The following is a 25,642-nucleotide window of genomic DNA, read 5'->3' on the forward strand; positions in this document are numbered from 1 at the left end:
GTGACATGCCACATTTTTTCCTGCAATCTATGTTTGAGCTTATGGGTGGGTTTGGTCATATTTATTAGTAATTTGGTGAGAAAGGCCAGATTACTCATAAACATGTTTGAACTTCCTTATGCAAATGTAGGTTGCAGAGAAAATTTGAAATGTCACAGAAATCCTCTCTCTATCTGTTCAAAAATCACACAACAAAGCAGAGACTTTTAAACAATGGCTGAAATCCAGTATTAAGTCAGAAGGAGAACAGGCTCCTTGAAGCGGCTGAGATTTCATGAGTCAATCTACCCTTGCTGTGACTTACAACTGGATTTCAAGCAATATGTGCTTCCACATTTCTAGTTTATGTGTCTGTCTTTCATGACTGTGTCAGGAGATGTTTCAGAACGAGGGCTCCCAGGTTGTTGCTGCTGAAATATGCATCCGGGTTTATACTGTAAAATCTCATTCAGAGACATATGCTGTGTGCCAAATAACCTGAAGCATCAAAGCTCCCCAGTCAGCAAAGGATGTCCGCTTCATTAAGAAGCCACAGTTGTTCAGATGACTATGGAGAACTTTTATTTCACCTACACTCATCCACCAAAGAGAGCAGGAAGTTGCTTTAGAGCCTCCGCCAATGGCACACAGTGGTGGTCCCCTGACAGTCCTGTTCATTCTGTAATCAGTATCCCTGTCTCATGGGCAAGGCTCACCAAATATGGGAGACGACAGATCAGCAGAAAGTAGCTATAATGACCAATGGCTCTCTTCCTCCCTGTGAAATACTGGTATCGGAGTTTGGTTTGGCCTCTACTTCACCTGAAGCAACTTGCTTGAGGGAACAAATGAATAATGCAAAAGAATTGATAAAAAGGAGATGCCGGAACAAAGAAGAAAATGTTCAAATGGTACAGATGTCTGGGAGGTCTCCAACACCTGTCAGAAACACCTGACTTGATCCTCGCCTTTTCCCCGTTTCCCAGATTGCCACTTCCTCATTTACTATTTATGAGGAGGGCAATTTTAAGCAGGGAACTTTTCATGTTTAAGTTTTCTGGGCACTCTTTTTTCTGTAAGATTGGGAGTGCAGACCACATCACTGGTCAGGTTCCTTCCCTCAATTCACCCCTAGTAAACAATTCATGTCCTGCACCATGCACCACCTGAAGGCAGTAGAAAAGGTGGGGCCCCTCACGAAAGTTGCCACCATTTTTACTACCTTGGTGGTGGTGGGAATAGACTCAATTTTTCCACTCAAGCTTCCCAAAAAGTTGGAAACAATCACTTGATCTAGATCTAAAACTCCTGAAAAAATGTGGGATGTACAGGAAATTATGGCTGGAATTTCTTCAAGTTTTATATCACTGCTTAGCAAAGTTCCATTAAACCTAGATGCAAATTTCACATTGACTAGACTAACTGTATTGAAATAATCTCTGTTCTTCCTTTGCAAAATGTTGGCAGTACCCTAGCATACAGCGTTGTTGCAACACAAGCAGTGCTTTAAGGCACATGCATATTAGAATAATTTTATATGTATAGATTTTTTCTCTTCCTTCTGTTATGCAAAGCAGGGATGGACATCGGTGTCACATATAAGGTGTTTTGGATGGAAATAACCTAGAAAGCTCAACATCAGATGGAATTTACGGCATCTAGAGATCTAACTTAACTATACTAGCATGTCCTAATCTTCTCTCCTCATCAGAGTGTTTTCCAGTTCTTCTGCTTTAGCCAGCACTACAATGTTGAATCCTCCTCTTAGTTAATTTTCTGGTCCCTGTGTTGGTTTCTTTTCATGGTGCACCTCCTTCTCCAGGGCATCCACCTTCATCCTTATCTCTTGACTGGTATTCAATTACTCTCTTTGGGCCAAGAGGACAATGACCATTTCTGTGTTCTCCTGGCATGATTTCTCATCAGCCATGCAAAGAGCTGTTTTATCCCATCACAACATACCCTTCCTCTTGGGACACTGAGAGATAGGAAAAAGGACAGCTCTCCCTATCCCCACATAAAGTTAAAAAAAGCCACTGGATAAGGTGAATGGACAAATGGCCCTCTATTTACACCTCCATAAATGTTTTTTTTTTTGGAGGGGAATGTGTCTGGGGATCTCAAAAGATGTACAGTGGTGCCTCGCAAGATGAGCGCCCCGTTTAACGACAAAATCACATCACGCGAGCGCTTTACAATGTTTTAAATGGTTTTTTTTCACTTTGCGATGATCGGTTCCCTGCTTCGGGAACCAATTCTCACAAAACGACGGTTTTTGGCCAGCTGATCAGCGTTTTCAAAATGGCCGCCGGGTTAAAAAAAATGGCTCCCCTCTCTTTTCTGGGACGGATTCCTCGCTGCACGGGCAACGAAAATGGTCATGCTATGGAGGATCTTCGCTGGACAGTGAGTTTACAGCCCTTTGGAACTCATTAAACGGGTTTTAATGCGTTTCTATGGGCTTTTTAAATTTCGCATTACGGCGTTTTTGTTCTACAGCGATTTCGCTGGAACGAATTAACATCGTAATGCGGGGCACCACTGTATGTGTTTGGGGGGAGGAAATCATATGGATTTTTTTAATAGAAAGAAAACCACACAGCCAACAAGGAGGTAGCCTCATTTAATGAGTTCTTAACTAGGAAAAGTTTCATTTCCCATTGCGCTCCAGGTGGGCAAGAATAATTCTCAGATCTGCACTGCCTATCAAGTGCAACTGTGTAATTACTGGTGCTTACTAGCACAGTTAGGAAGATGAAAAACTAATGAATGAAAGTGCAAAGAAAATGAATTTAATCAGCTTCTGCATGATTAATCTTATGTAGGAGTTTGGGGGGAAAAAATCACAATCCAACCATTAATGATATTTTCCCCTAACTCTTTAGCAAGTGTGAGGAATGTGCTCCTTGCCATTTTTCCCATCTCTTTTTGTGAAACAAGTAACACGGCATCACATGCACAAGAAACAAGGCATTTAACACCAGAATACTTGAGAACCTGCCATCAGGGATGTTCCCTCATGTCTACATGGAAGACCCAAGTCTAGAGATAGGGGTATTCGTATACGAATACAAATATCCCCACACAGGTGGCGATAACAAGGGTCCAGCCCCATGGGGCCGGATGGTCCACTCACTGATCCACCGTGGACATGGACGACACGATTCTACCAATGGCTCCACAGCATGCAATCCATTCCTGGCAGGGGGTGGGACGACAAACCACGCTGCAAGGTCAAAAATTGTGTGCTGCGGAGCCACTGGTAGAATTGCGCTGTCCGCGTTGGATCAGTGAGTGGACTGTTCGGCCCCATAGGGCTCAACCCTCATTAATGCCACCTGTGTGGGGGTATTCGTATTCATATACGAATATGAATATCCCCAGCTCCATATACCCAAGACACAAAAAAGGCTCTTTTTCATGCAATTCATATAATGTTTGATGATTGATGGATAAGAGCATCTAAGACAGAAATGATACATGTTTTCAAAAGAGGAGCACACAAAAGTTTCATACTTCTTTCATGTAACCTTTCAGTGCCGTTTCTGTCACCCTTTGTTTGTTCAGTGTTTTTTGAGGTTTTTCGGAGTGCCAGAAAAAATGAAACCCAAAAGAGGCTTTCTTCTTTTGTGTAAAGTGAAAGGTTTGGTACATGGAAAATATGAAAATGGAAGAGGCATCCCTTCTTGAAATGAACTTGAAATATGAAGATTCACACCTGGAATGTGAAGATTAAAAGCCAGAAGCACATTAATGAAGAGATCCGGCAGCTGGTCGGTGGTATCTGATGGCAACCCATCTTCAATCACGTCCAACAGGAACTGGACAAACTGGGAGTTCAGATGCTCTATGCAAAGGAGAAAATCTTCAAAACAGTATCCCAACCCCATCCCCATGACAGATCTATATACCCAGAGCTACAGTGTGATTTTAAGTGACTGTGACTGAGGAGCAGGTGTCCTCTTGATGAATTGCTTCTGTCTACCTGCAGTCAATCATGTAAGCAAGAGCATTACGGAAAGGAATAAACTTATTTTCCTGCACCACATTAATCATAATCATTCATCACTAATTAGTGTTTCGTACAATTACCAGAAAAGCTCCAAAACCCAGTACTTAAAAGAAATAACTGCTAGGCTCAGGCCAAGGGAAATAAATACCAACCATCCAACCCTGTACATTTAGAGCACAGATTTTTTAAAAGCAGGGGCATGCAACTAATGAGCTGTATTAAGAGATCCAGTGTTTCTTTGCGTGAAGGTTGGCACTGCTGTATAATGTGATATTCAGAGTTTAAAAAATACAGCCAAGAGGACAATCTTAAAAGTAGGGAGTAATTTCCACTCAATATAGCTTGACTTATGTCCAAGCAAGTATGTATAAGCTTCCACTGTAAACCACTTACTAGAGCCAGATCTGTACCTCTTATATATATAAGAGGTACAGATACGTTGCTGATCCGTTGCTGGGCAGAATTCACAGTGGTGGTTCTAACCTATAAAGGCTTAAACAGTTTGTTCCCAAGGTATCCCAAGGACCACATCTCCCTTTGTGAGCATGCTTGAGTGTTGATATCAAGGTTCCTGTTAAGCTGGGTCTGTGAGTGCAGCAATCTCGATAGACTCTGACCATGACGGAACCCAGCGCGTGGGGGCAAAGTCCTGCGAGAGAGAGGCGGGACTGAAAATTAGAGGGTACATTGGTTGATATCATCAGGAGAGGTCTTCCTCTCAGTCTCGCCACCTTCACAGGTGCATTTGGTGGGGACACAGGAGACGGCCTTCTCTGCTGCAGCTTCTAGACTCTGAAACTCCCTCCCACAGGGGGCTATATGGCTCCATCTTTACTGTCCTTCTTCAAACAGGTCAAGAGGGAGCTTTCCCTGAGTGGATGGCTACTGAGTGGGGTTTTTAAAATGGATTGTTGTACCTGATGTTGCTTATATTTTTTGGTATTGTATTAATTGATCCTTTTAGTATTGTATACTCATGGTTACTAACTTAAGTGCTTATCCTTTGATTGCCGTGAGCCACTTTGGGTACTTTTTAAGGAGAAAGGTGGGTTAAAAATATTTTAAATAAATAAATAAACAGAACAACATTGCATGATGAACATTTTAAGCTGGATTGTTTGAAAAAAATCAATCTGAGGGAAGTAGAATTTAACAGCCTGTTCTGAAGAGCAGAACAGGCCAGATTTCACTTGTCTGGACTCTATCCAGTTCTCCTCATCTGCCATAAGTATAATGGTTAGCCATTTCACAGACAGTGGAGATGAGATTCTGGACAAGCTGTGCTTCCTTAATTAGAGACGAATAAATGGCAATTAAATTGGGGAAAAAACTGCAATACATAAAATAAACTAAAATAAAAATTTCCTCCTCAGTGATACAGTAGCTGAGTGTATTCTTACCATAGTGATGATAGGGCAGTGGTTCTCCCATAGAGAATATCATAGCCAGCACTAAAGCTGAGTAGCACATCTTCTGGTGATCTGAAAATAGAAACTCATTGACTTAGCTATAACGCTTCACGGTGCAGCTCTACAGTACGTAAATATAGCAAGGATCTAGAAGAGACCAACCAGAAAGAATCACAATCTTCTGTTCACAGTTTCATAAAGTTTACTGTTTTGTTTCTAAGAGTAATTTCCACTACACTGATAAAAAGACACCAATTAGCTGAGGAGTGGATTATACAATTCATGCAAAATATCTCAATATGCATGTTATGTGATACAAGTCATGCACATTTTGACTTCTGCATATATCAGGTCTTCAAGAGTCTCTGTATTTGTCTCTGTATTTGACAACACCAACTACCATATTTTTCTGTATATAAGACGCCCCCACTATTTTAACCCAACATTTCTTTCTTTGCGAGAAAGTGGAGGGGGGAAGCAATTCCTGCTTTCCCCTCCACTTCCTTTGCAAAAAGGTGCTTCCCCCCTCCATGTTTTGCAAAGAAAATGGAGGGGGGGAAATGATTCCTTCTTTCCCCCTTTCCCCCTACACTTCCGTTGAAAAAAGCAGCTTTCCCCCTCCCATTTTCTTTGCAAAATGTGGAGGGGGAAAGCTGCTTTTTGCAACAAAAATGTAGAGGGAAAGGAGGAATTGCTTTCCCCCTCCATTTTCTTTGCAAAACGTGGAGGGGAAAGCAGAGATCAAAGTGCTTTGATCCCTCCACCCTTACTTCCGTGTATAAATTGAACTTCAATTTTTCCTTTAATTATTTTAGGAAAAAATGTCATTTTATACACAGAAAAATACAGTACATGGAAGACTTGAGTAGAAGTACACAATAGCGCTACATCAAGTACAGATAGCAGTATGTCACTGCAGAGATCAGGGTTCAGGCTCCCCATTCTGTTACAGGCATTTCTTCATGACCACAGGCTTATTAGCTCCTTTTCTATGTTTCAGGCTAATTCTACCTCAAGAAATTACTCTCTTGTAAAGGCTACAGACTGGCAGACAGAATGCAACAAAAAGGACTTATTTGCTCCATTAAGGATCAACAAGCAGTGCCAAATTCAAGACAGTGGCACTCATTGGAGTGTTTTATATCACCTTGTTCTGATTTTCTTCCTGCAGAATCATATGGCCAAAGACATTCAGGCTTCTGTGCCATCAAAAACGAATTAGCACAACAATCTGTATTGAGTCCCATGGAGAAGCCAAAACCTTCAGTTTAACATGTGTCAGGCAGACTAAAAAATGATGGTTCTCTGATCATGTGTATTCTCCACTAGTAGATGTTATTCTAGTATTTTGGCTCAATAAAGCTTTTCCTTTACAAGACACCGCTAGGCCATGAACAAAGTTAATAATCTGACAAGAGGCAAGTAGTACACGTAAGTCCTTTGTTTAATTAAAAAAAACACATTTCTCTGTGATTTGGGAGGTTTTGAGTATTACGTTCTGCCAAGTCAGAATCAACTTATAGTGACCCTAATAAGGCTTTCAAGGTAAGTGAGATATTTAAAGAGTAGTTTTACCAGTTCCACTCCCTCCCCAGTGAGTTTTCATGGTTGAGTGGGGATTTGAACCCTGTTCACCAGAGTCCTAACCTATTATTCTATCAACTACACCACATTCAGAATTAGGGAGGTGGCTTTCAAATACCAAACTAGGTGTTTATACCACCAAAAGCAGGCTAACCTTTGAAAGTACTTTTGAATTGCTCAATAATACAATAATATGGTATAAGAATAACAGCATTAGAAGGGGCCTAGCCTATAAGGCTACGGAGTCAAACCCCCTGATCAATGCAGAATCCAAATCAAAGTATATCTGACATATGCCTATCTCATTTTCTCTTGAGTACCTCCAGTGTAGTAGCACTCATCACCTTGTGAAATCACTGGTTCCATTGCTGTACTGCTCTAACAGTTAGGAAGGTTTTCCTGATATTTAATTGAAATCTGGCTTCTTGTAGCTTGAGCTCATTATTACATGTCCTGCATTCTGAAATGATTAAGACATACATACTACTGTGTGACAACTGTTCAAGAACTGTATCTCCCCTTCTTTTCCCAATGCTAAACATACCCAGTTCTTTCAGTCTTTCCTCACAGGGCTTACTTTGCAGCCCCTTGATCATCCTTGTTGCCCTCCTCTGAACTTGTTCTAGTTTTCCTGCATCTTTCCTAAAGTGTGATGTCCAGAACTGGATACAGTACTCAAAATGAGGCCTAACCAGTGCTGAATAGGGAACCAATACTTCACAGGTTTTAGAGACTATATTTCTGTTAATGCATCCTAAAATAGCACTGGTTTTTATTCAGTTTGTGATCTACAACAATTCCAAGATTCTTCTCACATGTTGTGTTACTGAGCCAAGTATCCCCATCCTGTATCTGTGCATTTGGTATTTTTCCTAAGTATACAACTTTGCATTTATCCCTGTTAATCTCCATTCTGTTGTTTTCAGCCTAGTGTTCATACCTATCAAGACATTTCTGAATTTTGTTTCTTTCTTCCAGGGAATTAGTTATTCTGCCCCATTTTGTGTCAACTACAAATCTGATAAGTATTCCCTACACTCCCTTATCCAAGGAATGAAAAATGTTGAATTTAAGATATTACTTCTATAGCATTCCCATCATTTACCACAGAAGTTATCTGATAAAAAGATGAATTAAGATAAAAAAAATAATTAATTAAGGTGAGGATTTGTTCTTGACAAATCAATGTTGGCTTCTAGTTATTACTGCATTGTTTTCAAGGTACCTGCAGATTGATTGCTTTATAATCTGCTCCAGAATTTTCCCTGGGATTGATATCAGGTTTACTTGTCTGTAGTTCCCGGGATCCTCCTTTTTTGCCTTTATTGAATATAGCCCTCCTCCAATCATCTGGCACTTCACTCATCCTCCATAATAGCAAGAAAATGATAGACGGTGGTTCCGAGAGTTCTTCAGCCAGTTCCTCCAATACTCTTGGATGCAGTTCATCCAGCCTTAGGGATTTGAACTTATTCAAAGTAATAAAGTGTTTGTGGTTGTTGTGGGTTTTTCGGGCTCTTTGGCCGTGTTCTGAAGGCTGTTCTTCCTAACGTTTCGCCAGTCTCTGCGGCCGGTATCTTCAGAGGAGAGCACTGTGTGCTCTGGTGAGATCCCGGCCGTGAAAGCCTTCGCGAATATATTGAACGCGTCTACGGGGAGGAAACAGTCAGACACACCCAGAGACTGGAAACACTCCGAAGCAAAAGAGCACACCTACTATGTTCCTTAACATTTCTACTACGCTGCAGAGACACAAAAACCATACCAGCCTTCCTCAGGACAAAAAGGGCCATCCTTTCCCCACAGGCCAGCCGCATCTATGACTGCCTGGAACATGCCCTCCCACGGGAAAGAATCCACACAACCCGCAAAAAAACTGGACTCCACAGACAAAGAACTACTAGGCCTACACATCACTATCAGCCAAAAAATGAGAAGCCAAGATTGGGACAAGATTGATACCCTCTCTTACAAAAAGATGGAAAAAGAAATGATGAACCACACAGCCAGACAAAAACATAAATTCAACAAATGCCAAACAAGCCAACAGAAACCTACACTAGACACCACGCGCATCATCATCAACTTATCGGGACGCCAACTCTCCCCAGAAGAAACCTCAGTCTTAAGCAAAGGAGGAAATTTTGCAATCACACCCAGTAAAATTCCTGTGGAAGACATAACTACCAACGTGGAATCAGCATTATATCAGACCAGAGCACAGACTGCTGTCCTCTGAAGATGCTGGCCACAGAGACTGGTGAAACGTTAGGAAGAACAACCTTCAGAACACGGCCAAAGAGGCCCGAAAAACCCACAACAAGCATTAGATCCCAGCCGTGAAAGCCTTCGCAAGTGTTCCTTGACTATTTGTTTATGAATCTCAAGCAGCAATCCTGTCTCCTCCACTTGTACTTCACATCTGCCAAGAGGATCACAAACTGTCTTTTAGGGAAAGCACTGGTAGGAAAAGCAATTTGAATGTGAAAATTCTCTAGCTTTCTATGAGTCCAGCAAGGCCCAATGCTGACTCAAGTACTCTTTTGTCTTGAATAATGTGCTACACTTTCTCGAATAGATAGCTAGGTGTAAATCCATTCAGTAGCCTATGAGATACAACTGGGATACCAAATCATATGCTGGAGTTGAGTATGAGAACTAAGATATCTGTCTCTTTTAGTCACACATGTCTTTCAGAACAACAACAACTAAAAGTTTGGGCTCCTTATAACTTAATGTAGGAATAACTACTCCCCATCAAAATCAGAATGTAATGCTTTAAAACACCAGGACCCTCTGGTTAAAGATCTCATGGGCCCACACAGTTCATTACATATGCCTGATTACCAACTGTGCATATTAGTGAACATGAACACACAGTAATAGGCAAACTGAACTAGCAAGGTTTACTGATGTTTATGGCACAGTGGCAGTATTGTAGGGCTCCGAACAGCTATGGATGTGGGCACCCTGAGGACTGATTTCTCCTTTATGTGCACTTTCTCAACACACCAAGGTCCTGGCTAGTGTCTCCTTAAAGACTGAGGTGCTGCATGATGGAGTGAGGAGCACAGTCTTTTTTTGATGCTCTGAAATGCTCTCCAAAAACAGTCCGAGTCACTATATGGTTTTCTTCTTGGCGCCTGATGAAAAGCTTGCTTTTGGGATGAAGCAGAATTCAAAGAAGACCCATTCATTTATTTTACTATAATTTTTCATGATAGTTGTTATTGTCATGCTTTATTCTGTTTCCATTACTGTGTGCACTGTTAACTTTCTGGAAGAAAGAGCAGGATTTAAAAATAAATAAATAAAGCAGTATTGAAAGCTGCTCTATCTCTTAAAATAATGGGTATTTGTATGTGTTTTATTTTATAGCTTTTCCTGCAGAACACATATCCTTCCCATAGTTCAGCATGACTAAGTTCAGCTACAAGTCATCTGAGATTCAGAAACACTCCAGGTGTGCATTTTTGCTTCCTTTCCAGTGCTCATTTGTTATCTCATGCATCAATCTGTCCCACAGCCTGCTGGTACATCACAATATTCACTGGCAGTGTCTGTACCTGAATGCTCTGCATAATTACTGCCACTAGTTCCCCTGAATTTTAATTAGTTGGCATGTTCCAGCAGGGGTTTCTATAAGAAGCACCACATGACAGGGCACATGACCATGATGAAACATGTCCCATTTTATTTAGAATGCCCCATCCATTAAAGCATGGAGAGATTTGCCAAGCCCAGATATTATCTGCAGGATGAGCAACCCAGTAAAAACTGGGCTCCATGTATGCAGGCTAACAGTGAGGTTTCCACCTTTTGCAAGATGATTAGTGGAGTCCTTGGCCTTGGAAGCATAGGTCTGTCCAATTCTGTCCCAACATGAAGAACTCTGTTACCTTTCTGATTAGCCCATCAAAAACTGGCACAATCAGCTACCTTCACTGAGTGTCACTACCTCTCAAGCAGATGAACATTACAGTTATGTGGCAAGTTGGGTCTCCCAAGGCTGCAGAATTGGACAGAGAACTCCCATCCTTCAGATGCATCCCCTTCTGCTTTTGGTTAAACAGATGCATTATCTCAGAGACAAATAACCCTACTGTTTCAAATTCAGATTCCATGAGTTCTGCTAATGGGCACAGTTGATTAAGACAGAATGTTTGGCAGCCTTGGGACTGACAGGTTCTCCTAACCATATTGATCGTTCACCAGAGTTAATTCTTCTGCAGAAGGGACGGGTGGGAACCGCCTACCAACAGGCTGTACCTGGTTTTTGCTGCCATTTTTTCTGTCTCTTTCCACCCGTTAGATGGGATGGATATAAAACAAATGGAAATAAGAGATAATTTCTCTATCTCACATCACTTTCCTAATGAGAAGACATCTACCAAATGGGAAAGAAGCAAACTTGTCATGTTCTCTAGTCTGTCATGCTAACACTTCCAACTGAGCAATGATGGACCAAAGCCAGCCTTCTACCAGCCCCAATAGCTTACCTGCAAAGAACTGAACCTGATAGCTGAAAGCCAGTCTTTTCTACTGTGGCCTTTCAGACGTACCTATTGCTCTTGACATTCAGCAACCCAAATGCAAAATTTGTTAATACCAATCTACAACATCTGCTCCCCAATATCTATTTATTTTCCCTTAAGTACTAGCGAAATGATGTGTTCTCACCTAAGCCTAAGACAACACTAACACTAAGGATATAATCTCTAAGATGCAAAAGACTATTTTGTGTCATGTTCATATTCAAATAAAAGTGGGGAGAGGTTACTGAAGAAGATTCAAGGAAGAAGTAAAAAGAGCAATCATTTATTTTGAAAACATTGTACTTTTATTCAGTAGAGGAAACTGCTGATACGTGACAATACACAGCTGAGGCCAAATTATGAAGGGCAGTGGTGTTCAAAAATTGCATTTTCTATAGATTGATCTGAAGTCTATATTTTCTGAACTTTACCAAGCCAATCTTCTGAATTATAAACACAGTAAAAGAAGATGAAAGACTGGGAAGAGATAACTATAGTGTCACTGAAGAAAGCTGAATTGACAGCAAAGCAAGTGTACATTCAACATTGGCCAAAATTCTGCTGCTTAGTATAATAAACTGCACTAGAGTCAGCCCAAATAAGTTGCAGTTAAGAGTAGGCTCACTTGAATCAATGGAACTCATGGAAGTGATTCACTAAATCCCCATTGATTTAACAGGCCCACTTTAGTGTGATTTATTATTATGCTAAGGAACAGGATTTTGGCCAGTAACCTGGAGCTGTCAATTACAGAGAGTATTATAACATAATTGTTCTGCTTAATTCTGCCTTTCTGTGACTTACAATAAGCTTTCCTGAAAAAAGCCATGTTGAGCAGATTTGCAAGCCAGAAGTATGATAGGAAAGGAACTGTCTGGGGGCAAAAACATCTAGCAGAAAAGTTGGATAGCTGCCACGGTGCCTCTGTTGACACATGGGGAAATCATTCTTTCATCAAAAGCATCCAGAATTCATGCACCAAATTTCAGCCTCCAGTGTTCCTCTTTAACTTCAAGGCAAGACCCCATGGAATGCACACTCCTGGCTTGACAACAATCCTTAGTCACCTGAGAGCTGGCATGGATTGCTCGAGACGTCACCATCCGCAAAAGGGATTAGATACTCTACAGTCTATCAGAAAAAGGATCAGCCTCGATTCCCATGTTCCTGCCACCAAAATAAGCTGCTATCACTTTGACACTCAAGGTCATTTTTCATGGGAGACTCTGTTTACAAGCTGTATGACAGCAACAGACAAAAATTAATCTAAGCACAACAATAGAACATGATATAAAAAGAAAGAAATGCTGGAATGAAAGTGGTGGTAAGGAATTTGCCACTTGTTCCCATTTTTCATTGTCTCAGTGATCATAGACCTATTTTCTTGTTATTCCAACTGCACAGTGGACCAGGAAGGGGCTTGTTTTTCAGATATTTTTGCCCATCGAGAAAACACACTTGTTGCCATGAATTATGTCCATTCACAATGAATGATGGTGGAGAATGCGCTCTGTTCATCATCCAAACTCATATCCCAAAACAACAGCAGTGTCACCACTGCTACGCAGCTCTTGCAAATGGGCATGGGGAAGGAGGGGAATGAGAACAAAAGGAAACAGATCTACCAAAGAGATAATCTACAAACTTTGAAATGACAGCTAAATAAATTCTCAATATATAAGAAATAGACAAAGAAAGGAATCCCTTCACAAGAAGCACAGAACAGAGCATAACAGCACCTGTCTGGAGACCAGCTTATACATTAGGGATGGATGTAACTGAAGTTTATTTATAATTTGGAAACACAGTCTTTCTGCTGAAGTGAAATACCAGAGCTGCACCTTCCAATATTATTGCCATTTTAACAAACGTGGGGGGGGAGTAGCTTATAGAGACTTTTGAATGGCAAGATAAAAATGCAAGTGCTTCAGACATTGCAGACAATAATCTATTGTGATAGAGAAAACTCTTGCGTACATATGCATAACAAATCTCAGATGCTTCTAGAAAAGACTGCATTTGCACTGCAAGCAGTAGAGGGAAAGAAGGGATCACGGAATACAAGGAAGACGGCTGTCACTATTTCCCCAGTCACCAGACCATCCACCGGAGCTGCTCCACAGCACACTCCATTCTCCCATTTCATTCGCATTAAGTATGCCTGGTGAGTTATCTTTTACTGTCAAGGAAGAAAAATCTCTTTCTTTTGCATACAAATAGCTGCTGCTCAAGGTTCCTTCCCAGACTCTGGTGGGGTGCGGGGACCAAGTGTGGAACAAATTTCGTTCTCATGCCTGCCCCAGCAAGTCTCTTGGCTTCCATTAAACTTTCTCTCTCCTATATCCTGCTGTTCGGGGAAAGGCAATCTCACTGCTATCCCAAGCCTATCCCTAGCAGCCAGGCTAAGAGGTTGGATTGCCTTGGAGTTCAGATGTCATCTGGCATCATTTTTGCTCCTGTGGCTCATTTTCATTTTCTCTATTCAGAAAAGAAGTGTTACTTTAAACCATAGGTTCCCCAAGTGGTCTATATGGTCGCCCAGGGGTCAATTTTGACTTGCAGGGGGTCCACGTTAGAGAGATAAAAAATTGGGGGTGCAAGTTTAGACTTGTATCAAAGCTTTGCAGGGGACAGGGGGTCTATGGAAAACATAAAAGTCGGCAAGTGGTCTACGGAGCAAAAAAATTTGGGAACCTATGGTCTAAACTAGTGGTGGCGAACCTTTTGCATCTCGCGTGCCCAAAATGGGGGGGGGGGACAGTGGGTGGTGTGCCACCGCTGCAATAGCAGCGGCAACGGACCCGGACCCGGAAGTGGTGGTTTAAGGGGGAATCATGGTGACAGGCCCGGAGGACCCAGAAGTGGCGGCGGAAGGGGAATCCCAGCTGCAGCCGCCTCATGAGATTTGGCTGCGCAGGGTGTGTGTGTGAGGGAAGTAGCGATCTATGGCTCGCATGCCAGAAGAAAGGGCTCCGCGTGCCAGCTGTGGCACATGTGCCATAGGTTCGCCATCACTGGTCTAAACTTTAATGACAGCTTATTCCACACAGCTTTAGAGTGACTGCAGAATTTATTATAGCTGCCATGATTATACAGTATGTACAAACAAGTATGAATTGGGCAACATCCTGTTTGTGCAGTTACACCAGAATAAACTGGATCCTAGAAATAATTATTTCTGGTGCCCTAGTGCAGTTTACACCTTTGTAACTACGAGAACAGGACTTTGTACAATGTGCCCACATTACTCTGGCAACTGATCTGGAACAGAATCTTTTTTAAAAAATTAATTCCTCCTTCCCCCTTTTCATCTCTTATGCATCCCATCAAAATTCTGTCTGCTCTTTTTGACTTCCCACACCCGACCAATTCCTTTTCCCTACACTAGTGCTCGGAAAACTCTTTTGCACAGAAAGTCCCTAAACCCTTCCACCAGTAGCCAGACAAAATTGCAATCCAAAATAGTATCTTCCCAAGCTTTTGCCATACACCAGTGGTGCCTCAACTTACAAATGTCCCAACTTACAACCAATTCGAGTTACGACCGGCTCAGGCCACAAAATTTTACTTTGACTTGCGACTGGAGCTTTGAGTTATGATTGGAAAAAATGCAGGGAAAAAGGCAGGGAATTCAAACTGCTAACCATTGGTGGTGAAGAGGCTGCTTCTTTGTAGCTCAGCAGTTAGAGAGCGTGCGTTCGGAGGAGGCTTTGGACTGCCTGTTAGGTGCTGCTTTCTGCTTTTTAAAATTGCCTGTTCTGGGTGGGTTTTGCAGCATGGTTGGGCCTTCTTTTGGGGGGTGTTATGTTTCTGTGCTGTGCTGGGTCTTGCAGTCTTTGCTTTTTGGGGTTCCCCCCATTTTTGATGGGTCTTGGGGGTTTGTTTGCTTTTTGGGGTTCCCCCCATTTCCAATGGGTCTTGCAGGTTTGTTTGCTTTTTTATTATTTATTTATTTATGTTGCATTTCCGATGGGTCTTATAGGCTTTGTTTGCTTTCTGGTTTCCTTCTTTTGCATTTCCCATAGGTCTTGCAGGGTTTGTTTGCTTTTTGGGGGTCCCCCTCCCCGAATTTCTGATTAGTCTTGCAGGGTTTCCTTTTTGGATTTTTTTTTTTTTTTGCATTTCTAATGTGTCTTGCAGGGTTTGTTTGCTTTTTGGATTTATTTTATTTTATTGCATTTCTGATGGGTCTTGCAGGGTTTGTTTGATTTGGGTTTTTTCCCCCTTCAGCCGGAACAGATTAATCGTGCTTCCGATGGGTCTTGCAGTGTGGTTTTGTTTTGTTTTTGGTGATTTTTTCCCCCCTGGCTGGACGGATTAAACGCATTTCAATGCATTCCTGTGAGAAATGGTGCTTCGACTTACGACCATTTTGAGTTACGACCATCTTCTGGAACGGAGTAAGTTCGTAAGTTGAGGCACCACTGTATTTCACTCTCTGCCAGCTTTTTAACTGGATGTATTGTAGCAAGCCCCTCTCTTGAGATACATAGTGACCTGATAAATTACTAAGGTTCCTATATGAACTTCTTCTAAACTCTTGTTTCTTTCTATTTTCTTTAACAAGAAAAGAAAATTGTGATTTCTCCCAGAGTCATGTTTGAAGAAATTTTACTGAATTCAAAAAGCCAAATTCCATAGACCTGCCCAGCTGACAATTAAGAATTATGACCATTTGCAGAGTTTAGTTAATGAGCTGGAAGATGTTGTTGTGCTGTTGCTATGAGCCATCATTCACTTCTGACCCCCTATGAATGAGGGATCTCCAAAATGTCACTTTGTCAACAGCCTTGCTCAGCTCTTGTGAACTCAAGGCTGTGACTTATATGCAGTCAATTCATCACATAATGGGTCCTCCTCTTTCCCTGCTGCCTTCAAGCAGCAAGAAACAAGGGAACAAGCCCTTCATCAAGCATTTTGCTTAACTCAGCTACCAAGGAGATGATTTTAAAAGGAAAGGCAAAACTGACATCTGTTAATGGCATACCGGGCCATTTTTCAATCTGAACCAAACTGCATTATCAGCTTCCAAAATGGCCAAGGAACTTTGCAGACATCTCTTACATTAGGTAAGAGAACATGACTTCCAGACTTACCTCACCTTAGTCTCCTCTCTTTCCATTCATAGTTCTGTCTAGGCCCTGATTTGCTTCTACCTGGTGTGAATTTCATTCTTCCCCACACCACCACTGTTATAGACTCTGACAGCAACAGATTAGATCACAGTCCAAACATTTACTACTATTCAGTTCTTGAACCAGTGTCCTGCCTTTCCATCAAATGCTGCTCAAAACTGATCCCCACTCCCATGCCTGCTGCAGCAGCTTTGAATGCACATTCTTCAAAAATGCACAATACCTTAGCAAACAGGTCACGATGAGGGGAAAAAAAACAACCCACCAAAAGTCAGAGAGATGCACGAAGATGTCCTGTTTAAATATGCCTCACCTTGCGTATGTGTCTGCATGTCTCGGGCAAGCTCCATGGGCAGAACAGAATTCACAAGAGCAGAGATCACAGCAGCATCCAAGTTGCACATTGCACCAAAACACTTCAGCAGCAGCAACCGTAATGCGACCCTGTGCTCCTAAAAAAGGGAAGGTATTTGATGACAAAACATCTAGCTGAAAATTGTTTTCTGTTCTAATTGACATTTATCTTATTTCTATGCCATCTTTCCCCTGGCAAAAGGAGCCAAAACATCTCACAGATAATGTTATAATATGAGCCTCGTACTCAGTTTAAAAACTGAATTTAGCAAAACATGCACAAACTGTATCAATCAACAGTTTCCCCAATAGGTGAGTCCAAATGGAAATTGGCCATTCGATTATCTGAAATGGCAGAGATATCATATAACAGATCTTACCACTACATTTTCTTCTTCTATCTGAATAAGAAAAAGATGTGTCCTTCATTTTTGTTTAGACGTATGTAATATATGAAAATGGTCAAAATATCTTTTGGTTGCCAAATGGTCTGCTGGCAATACAAGGTGGACTATGAGTTCTCTCAGAAATTACTTCTTGTCTGTTTTCTAGAAACCTTCTTCAAAGTATGCTTTTAATACTTTTAATTCTTCGATTTTTAATGCAGGCATGTAAAGTCAGACATCTCACACCTTACCTGGGTAATACCATTTTGTGGCATAACAAGCTAATTAATGAAACCTAAATGGCACTCCCCTTTTGTGTATTACCACAACAGCTTAGCTTACGGTCGGGTGTGTTACTGAAAGCAGCTCTAAGTCACATATCAAAACACAGGCTGCATTGTGAAGTGTCTGCCGACTTCCAGTGTTTATCAGTTTGCACCATTCTTTCTTCCAATCATTACTGAGAAAAATCACTGCACCCAAATCTGAACAATTCAGCACAAAGATGGAGATCTCCTTCCCACTTTTAAATGGACCTACACAGTACTGTCATCTAGGGAGTCTTCTGTGCTGATCCATAACACCACAAGTCACATGGAGATAACACCGAAAGACGCAAAACTTTCAGTACACTGTTTGGGATACAAGGGAACAGCATCACTCCCCCAAAGAGAGCCTTCTAACTCACACTAACAGAGAACTGGCTCAATGTCCTCAGAGCAGTTTGCCACAAAATAATTCTGTTAGAAGAAATGTTAGTAGGAACACCCACATGAACTGTATATTGCAGATAACTATTATGAGCATCCTGTCAAAACATGAGCCACCTTTTGAAGCTTCTCCCAAAGCAATAACCTTAACCCTCAACTTGCTTCTTTTCTGTGGAGATCCTTTCAGGTACGATGTCACAAAAAGCAACATTACATGTGGGGGAAAAACCACACTGATTTGGGGCCTATACAAGGGGACCATCAGTCGCACCTCCAGGTGGCACACTGCATTCCACACACTGCGGATTTTTAAAAGAGAAGAGTCCAAGCAAAATAGAGCAATGATACCATGCAATGGGAAAAGGTGAGACTAAGAGGAACAAGTTATCTGGGTCAGGCTGTTATAACAGTGAACTCTGAAAAAAGGGATGAAGCAAGCAGAGGACTCATTTTTGAAGGCACCAAAGGCAAACTCCCACATGTTCCCTGCATACTTGATTTCCTTCCTTTCTCACAGGGAAGTCTCTTCATAACCCAGTTTCTAATCCAAAGCTGTTTACCAATGCACACATGTGCCTCAATTAAGAGAAGGGAAGGAACAGCCTGCCTGTGTTCCCAAGGCATTTTTGGAAATCCTTCCTCCTGATGACAGCAAAGCTGCTACCTCTATTCCTTAGTGCAGCTTTTTTTAAAAAACAGGACAGCTAGCTCTGTCTTGCAAACTCCTAATAGGGAGTCAGCTACTCTTTATTTCTCCCATGTAAGAAAGTCCCCATGACCCAGATACAAACCTTATTTTTATCCATTCTTTTCCTGAGGTTGCACGCTCCAAACCATCTCTGTGCTAATTGCTTCCCCCCCCCCTTTGTTTACATCTTACTCTTGCCTGTTTTACAAAACCAACATCAGATTCCGCACTTCTTCCTCAAGAACTGCTGGACAGCTCAGTGCAGAGCCAGAGGTTGGGAGTTAGATTCTCCCACTGTGCCTCTTTGACAGGGGCTGGAGTTGATGATCCATACAATCCCTTCCAGCTCTGGAGTTCTAACATTTCTAAGATTATACCTCCTGAGTTCTTGCCACTTCACTGTAACACATAATACTCCTAGTTTTACAGCTGGCTGCTTATTTCCAAAATTAGATGGGGTGATCCACCCACAGTCCAGTGGAAGAGGTTGTATGATATTAGCTTTTAAAGAATATTTGGTATTTGCTTTTAAATAATTTCTTAGTCTATTTTTCAAATACATTTTTAAATAACTAATGCATTGTCAGTTGTTTTTGGAATGCTGGTGGGCAGGAGGAAGTAGCCAAATGTTTTAAATACATTTTAAAAAATTAATAGAATAGAAAATACTAAGGGTAAGATTTGGAATGACCCATCCGTATTAAACTTGCATTTACATTCATTTACACTTGCTCCAAATTATCAGTAAATATATCTGACACGTAAATAAAAAACATGCTGTAGTGATTTAGGATTTAATAGAACTTGTATGCATCACTGCTCTATTGATCTAGTTAGTACAATGGAAACTGGATGCAATCTCGTACCATTTGATAATATGCAACAAGGGACAAAACTGATTCAAAATCATTCTTCTTGCACATCTTCTTACAAACTTCAGGATCTGCATCTGTCTGGAAACATGGAAGAAAAAATGTTCTGATGTATCAAGAGTGGATTGTTAATAAAAGCCAAGAAGGAAGTTCAAGTTGCAATTTTACTCCAACCGTTTCCACTTCCCAAACATAAAATTGTAGCACTAAAAAACAAAACAACAACTAGTTCCATAAATTTCCCAGGACACAAGAAGTACACAACAATTTCTGAATGCACCAGGCAAATGTGTCCTTGATTCTCTTGAATATTAAATGTTTCAGGGGCAAATCTCTTTGCAGTGTATGATTTGGTTTAGGAGGCACAGCGTCAGCTGTTCAAAATGCAAAATCCCACCAAGAAAGCCCTGCCCTTGCACACTGCTACTATAGTTCCTTGGATCTCTTTTTTTACACTTCAGCATAACATAGAAAAACCATTACTACCAACATTTTTTTAAAGGGCACCTCCTCTCAAAACAATTATCTAGTCAGTGTAATAAGCATTCATTCATCCTTTATTCAGATAGCATGGAATAAACAAATGCAATAAATCTGGACATACAATTAGACCCAGACTCTCAAAACTCCTGAAGATGTCCCTGCTTCTACAACACCGAGCACCAATCTTAAAAGTGCTGTTTTTTTAGTAATCTTGCAAAATGTGATAGTAATGTTATCATCGGTAACAGTATCGCCACTGAATTTCAAATCAAAAATGTACATGAGTGGGGATTTGCTTTTAAAAACATTATTTTAAAATGCTACTAAGAAATTCTATCACCTATTATTCTGGAATTAAAAATAGTTCATAAGAAGGCTCGTTCCCTTCCAATTCACACCAAAGTTCTACTGTTTTTCATTTCAGGCCTGGCTTTTGAGGAGGAGAGGTTTTGCTGTAGTAAAAACCCTTTCCCTACATACCGTATTTTTCGCTCCATAAGACGCACCTTTCCATAAGACGCACCAATTTTTTAGGAGAAGAAAACAGGAAAATATAATCTGTTTTCTTCGCTCCATAAGACACACAGACTTCCCACCCCCCCTGTTTTGTGGTAAAAAAAGTGTGTCTTATGGTGCGAAAAATACGGTAGGTTTCACATCTCTATGCAAAGGATATGCACCCCAATGTACCAAGTTAAAAAGATGTAAGTTGTTCCAGATTCTTGTTTCCCAAACTCCCAGCTAACTACCAAATGTATCTGCTCAAAGTGTCTGTCTTTCAATACATATTCCTACCTGTTCAGTTCTTCTTTTAATAATCAGTTTTAAAACAAGCAAAGGTAAAGTGATTGCATATCTCAACTCCTTATGTTCTAGAAGTGCAGATCTCTCAGGGGGAATACTGTATAGATGATGCCTGGGTTATTACAACACATGCATGGCAGAAATGCATTTACATTTTTCATTTAATTTCCATCCACTGTCTATCAACTAATAAATTAAGCTATCTTGCTATTAGTTCCATATTTCTACTAAAGAAACTGCTGAACAAGCAATTTTAACCAAGACTTTCCTGCCACCAAAGTGAGAGTGGGAAACTACCAGAATGCGAAGCAGTTCTTCCAAGTAACAGCAAATGACATTTTCATCTTCATAGAGCGCCCAACTACGTTGTTGAGCATCATCTTTGTGCCGGGCTAGATCTGCAAAGATCACCTTCAGCCTTTCTTCATCATGGCAGATCTGTCCTGAAGGCAGTCCTGAACACAGATTCTTGAAGAAGAAAAAGAAGGAAAAGCACTTTAACTTAACACTTTAACTTTTCCACTGCAATTTGTCTTCACAAAGCCAATAACTTTGACAGTTATTGCAAATGCATGAAAATACAGCATGTCAGCACATTTCTTTCTGAAGGGAGTCTCTTCTGCGCTGAATCTGGATTTCCCATTGAATGTTGTACAATTGCTGGAAGGGGATAAGGCCTGCAATCCTATATATGTCTGTTCACAAGTAAGTCCTACTTAGTTTATTCATAGATTAATATGCAAAGGATTTCAGCATAAATGTTTTAAAAATGATTAACCATGTAGAATAAAGCTCAGGGGGAAATTCTGTTAAATGTCATATTAACTACGGCAACTAAGAAATCAACAGCATGTTTCATTTTTATTTATGATTTAAGTAATGATTTTTAATCCAAAATGGTTCCCAAAATGGCTTGCCAGAAATAAAAATTAAGATTAGCATCTAAACCAGTGAATTCCAGGAAATCCAACAAAAGCATCCATGTATAAGGTACCTGGCTGCTGAGCCAGAAGTTGCGAGTTCAATTTTCCATTGGGAGAAGAACTTTCTGGGAGAAGAACCAGCCTGCATAGCCATGGGCAAACTATACAGTCCCAGGGTGCCCCCAGAAAATGGAATGATAAACCACCTCTGAGTGTCCTCTACCTAGAAAACTCTAGAAAGTGTCACTGTAAGTCAAAATCTACTTGTTGGCATGCAATTAGTATTATTATGCATGGCTATGGACCTCAGAAATAAAATAATGTATTTATTTTACTGTTAACAGTTAACATAAAACATGTAAGACAAGATTCTGTAAAGTGCTTTGTAACCTCAAGGCTGCCACTGAGGAAAGATCCTGCTATCTTCTTAAACTCTGATGGAAGCAGACTACAGAATAATATTTCTGCTAATGATTCAATTATGCACATACATTATATGGGAAGTGGTATCTCATGCCCAGATTGTACTCTTAATTACTACAGGTAGATGGTAAATATTTTTTCTTGTGTATAATGCATCTTAGTGAGACTTTTCAAAGAAAACTACTGACCTAAGCGTTGTTCAGTTGTTCTGTGTCTATTTGTTATACTCATGCATAGAGAGGAGTGGCTAGCTCCTTCTCCTTTTTCCATTGCTGCTTCCTCCACAAGGAGAGCAAAGTGTCTGAAGCAGAAAAACCTGTGCTCCCCTGGAACCTCAACACATTCACAAAACTGGGAAAAATCTGGGCTCCTATGTGTGCCTACAGCCTACTGGCAAGTAGAAGCTCTTCTCTTCAGAACACTGCTCTCTACATGAAGAAAGCAACAACAGGAAAGTGTTAGTCACTCTTCTAGAGCAAAATAAGTGGAAAGATAATCACTTTAAGAGGTTTGAAATATACCTGTAGATTGATCCAGTGTGACAACATTTGCATCCAAATGTTTTAATGCAATAAAACAACCAAAGGGACCACCAAATGATGGTGTCATGAGAAAGGGGGCAAAGTCACCTGGGGAACCATGAAGGGAAAGACTGAAATGCCAGGACAGATATCAACAATTTTGCTTTTTATATTTACTCATATGCCAATGTGAGACTATGATAGGTCACTACGATTATGAAGCTTTAAATGACTAAAAGAAACCACTTTTTGGGCCTTCAAATGGATTATTTTGTACACTTTGTTCTGCTGTTAATCCCACTAGAGTCTCAACGAGGTTAGTATTGGTTGTTGTGGGTTTTTCGGGCTCTTTGGCCGTGTTCTGCAAGAGGTTAGTATTACTTACAAGAACATAAGCATTAATTAATGATTTGAAAACTGGAATGTCTATTCTACTCAGTGTCCTGGGAAAATGAAGGCAAACAGCTCTAACAGTTAATTCTATCAGTAAACAGAAAACCATACTGTATTCCTCAAAGATATATATATATATCCCGAGGAGCCAAAGCATCAACACAATACAGCTCACTGAACACAATCATGCCTGAAAAGGCTTCAGCAGTTTGGGAAAGGTAAAACTGTTGGCTTTTCCATCTGCCAGCCATGGTATTCACTTGATTGGATATATCAACCCATATTTGCAGAAGTGTTATAAAGTCACTGTCACCTGCTTCTTGATAGGACATGCTGGAATGCATTTTTCTCTAAATGCAACATTGGTTTTGTCACAAAGGCAGGCAACACTGGGGTGAAGATTGTGTGCTTGAAATTTGTAACGTCATAGCCTTAGGACCCCAGTTACAAAGAGATGGATATGTCTTCTCTCCTTTCCATGTTCCAGCCTCCCACTAGCGCTTACTTACCCAACAGCACTTTATAAATTGCTAATAAAATTGTTACCTCTGTATCATCATTCTAGTTCATTCTTCACGCTCCACCTATCCATCAAATGCAGATATAAGTATCAATTTCTGCCACATGCTAAGCTTTGTTTCCCGTAGCTTTCCAAATATTAAACGTTATCCCAATAGGGCTTGGCCAAATAATGATAATAAAAAAAACCCTCTCTGGGTACCTTTAAAAATTGTTATTCATAAAGTTCCTGAAAGCATAGCAGCTTAGATACACCCAAGGAGATCCTTAACTGGCATCACTGAAAGATTTACATGAGAAAAACAATACTGTACAAGCTCCCATTTGAGTCAAAACATGCCCAGAACCACTTACAATATAATTTTCTCACCTATTCTCGGAAAGAATATTGGCCACCATTTACCTGGTTTTTGTCTATACTGGCTCAAAGCAGCTTCTACAGATTTCAGACAGAGATCCTGCCCAGTCTCTGCTGGAGATATCAAGGATTAATCCCAGGACCTTCACACTGAATGCATGCACTGAAGGCTTGAGATACAATCATTCCTCACTATACATAACGGATTCTGAACTCAATCAATTATACTTCTCAGAAACTCACTTGCTCATTAGTTTATTATCAATCTGATGTGTGAACCTGTTAAGATCTTCAAAATTGCTTATCTGAAGCACTGAATCGATACCATTCTCAAGAACTGCTTTTTGTGGCATGAGAGATCATAAAAAGCTGGCTCATTTCTGGCATCCCAGTCTTTGACAGAATATCCTAGAAACCAGACATCACGAAAGCACAACTTGGTGCACTACAAAAAGCACAGGCATCCCAAAACAGGTGGTATTTTAATGTCTTTATTTAACAGAGCTAATCAAGAAAGGACTGTGAACTTTATTTGGTTCTGGTACTCACACTAATCCCTGAACTCATTATTCTCTTCTCTCTTTACACAAAGCTCCAGTTGGTAGATCTTGGGATTATAGCTTAAAAAAAAACCAACCCAAGTAAATAGCACAAGTCTTAGGTCTGCCCACTTTATGTTATTATATGTATACTGTTAAAAAGAACCCCAATTCATTTAATGATCAGCTTATTTTCATTCTGACATTCCTACTGTTTTGCTTGCTTTCAGAATTCTTCCAAGTAAAGTTACTTACCAAAGACCAAGTTAAGCTGTGTTTCCTGTAGGTTTCCAAATGTTAAACACTCTCCCAATAGGGCTTGGCCAAAACCCCACAAAAGTTCATGAGACACAAACTTTCCCTATTCATTCATTTAAGGGATGGAGACTGGGAAAATTTTACAGAATGCCATGAAAAAGACACATGTTCTACTGCTATCAAGGAATACCATCTGAAAAATTATTTTCCAGAATTTCTCTCCATGCTGTTTCTCAAGTGCTAGAGTTCAGAGAAAGTAGGTATCAAAACTGGAGGAAAGAGGATGATGTGCCAAAAGCTATGAATTATTAACATCCCAAGGAAACTCTGTTGCAGCAACAGAAGAGGAAATCCTACATATCCTTGTAACTGATTTTCAAGGATACACCATTTTAAACGTTATATGAAAGGAATCCTCAGCAGCAGCGGCAATATCAAAAACAGACTGCTATTTTAAAAATGGGGCAAGTGAAAACAGTTTAAAGGTAAGATGAAGTGTTCAGCTTTATTAATAAATAATATTTCTTCAGTGTACTACTGAGGTAGTCTCTCCTAGAATTCCTAAAACTCTTTTATCACAGTCTGATAAAAGACTGTGAGGCTAGTTAAGCACGTACTAGACCTTCTGTGCAATTAGCAGAATTAATCCTAGCTACATACTTCTCACTTGACAGCAAGCTTCCCACACATATGTATCTCTCCTGTATCTTCTTCACATGATGTGCTAGTAGTAGAAATACAAGGAAAAGGTGTTGTC

At 40.5% G+C, this 25,642-nt stretch overlaps 1 protein-coding gene across 3 annotated transcripts in view; it reads right to left on the bottom strand.

Annotated features, from left to right (window-relative positions):
* Positions 1-25,642, bottom strand: part of NCKIPSD (NCK interacting protein with SH3 domain) — a 126,296-nt gene that overhangs the window by 7,361 nt on the left and 93,293 nt on the right. For all 3 annotated transcript variants that reach the window (XM_020798077.3, XM_072989573.2, XM_072989571.2), the window contains 5 exons: positions 21,249-21,419; positions 19,659-19,745; positions 16,968-17,106; positions 5,392-5,472; positions 3,698-3,826 (listed from right to left, as the gene is read on the bottom strand). In XM_020798077.3, the coding sequence (XP_020653736.2) occupies positions 3,698-3,826; positions 5,392-5,472; positions 16,968-17,106; positions 19,659-19,745; positions 21,249-21,419 (607 nt within the window). The remainder of the gene's footprint in view (positions 1-3,697; positions 3,827-5,391; positions 5,473-16,967; positions 17,107-19,658; positions 19,746-21,248; positions 21,420-25,642) is intronic.

The sequence above is a fragment of the Pogona vitticeps genome, chromosome 2 (assembly GCF_051106095.1).
Source record: "Pogona vitticeps strain Pit_001003342236 chromosome 2, PviZW2.1, whole genome shotgun sequence".
NCBI lineage: Eukaryota > Metazoa > Chordata > Lepidosauria > Squamata > Agamidae > Pogona > Pogona vitticeps.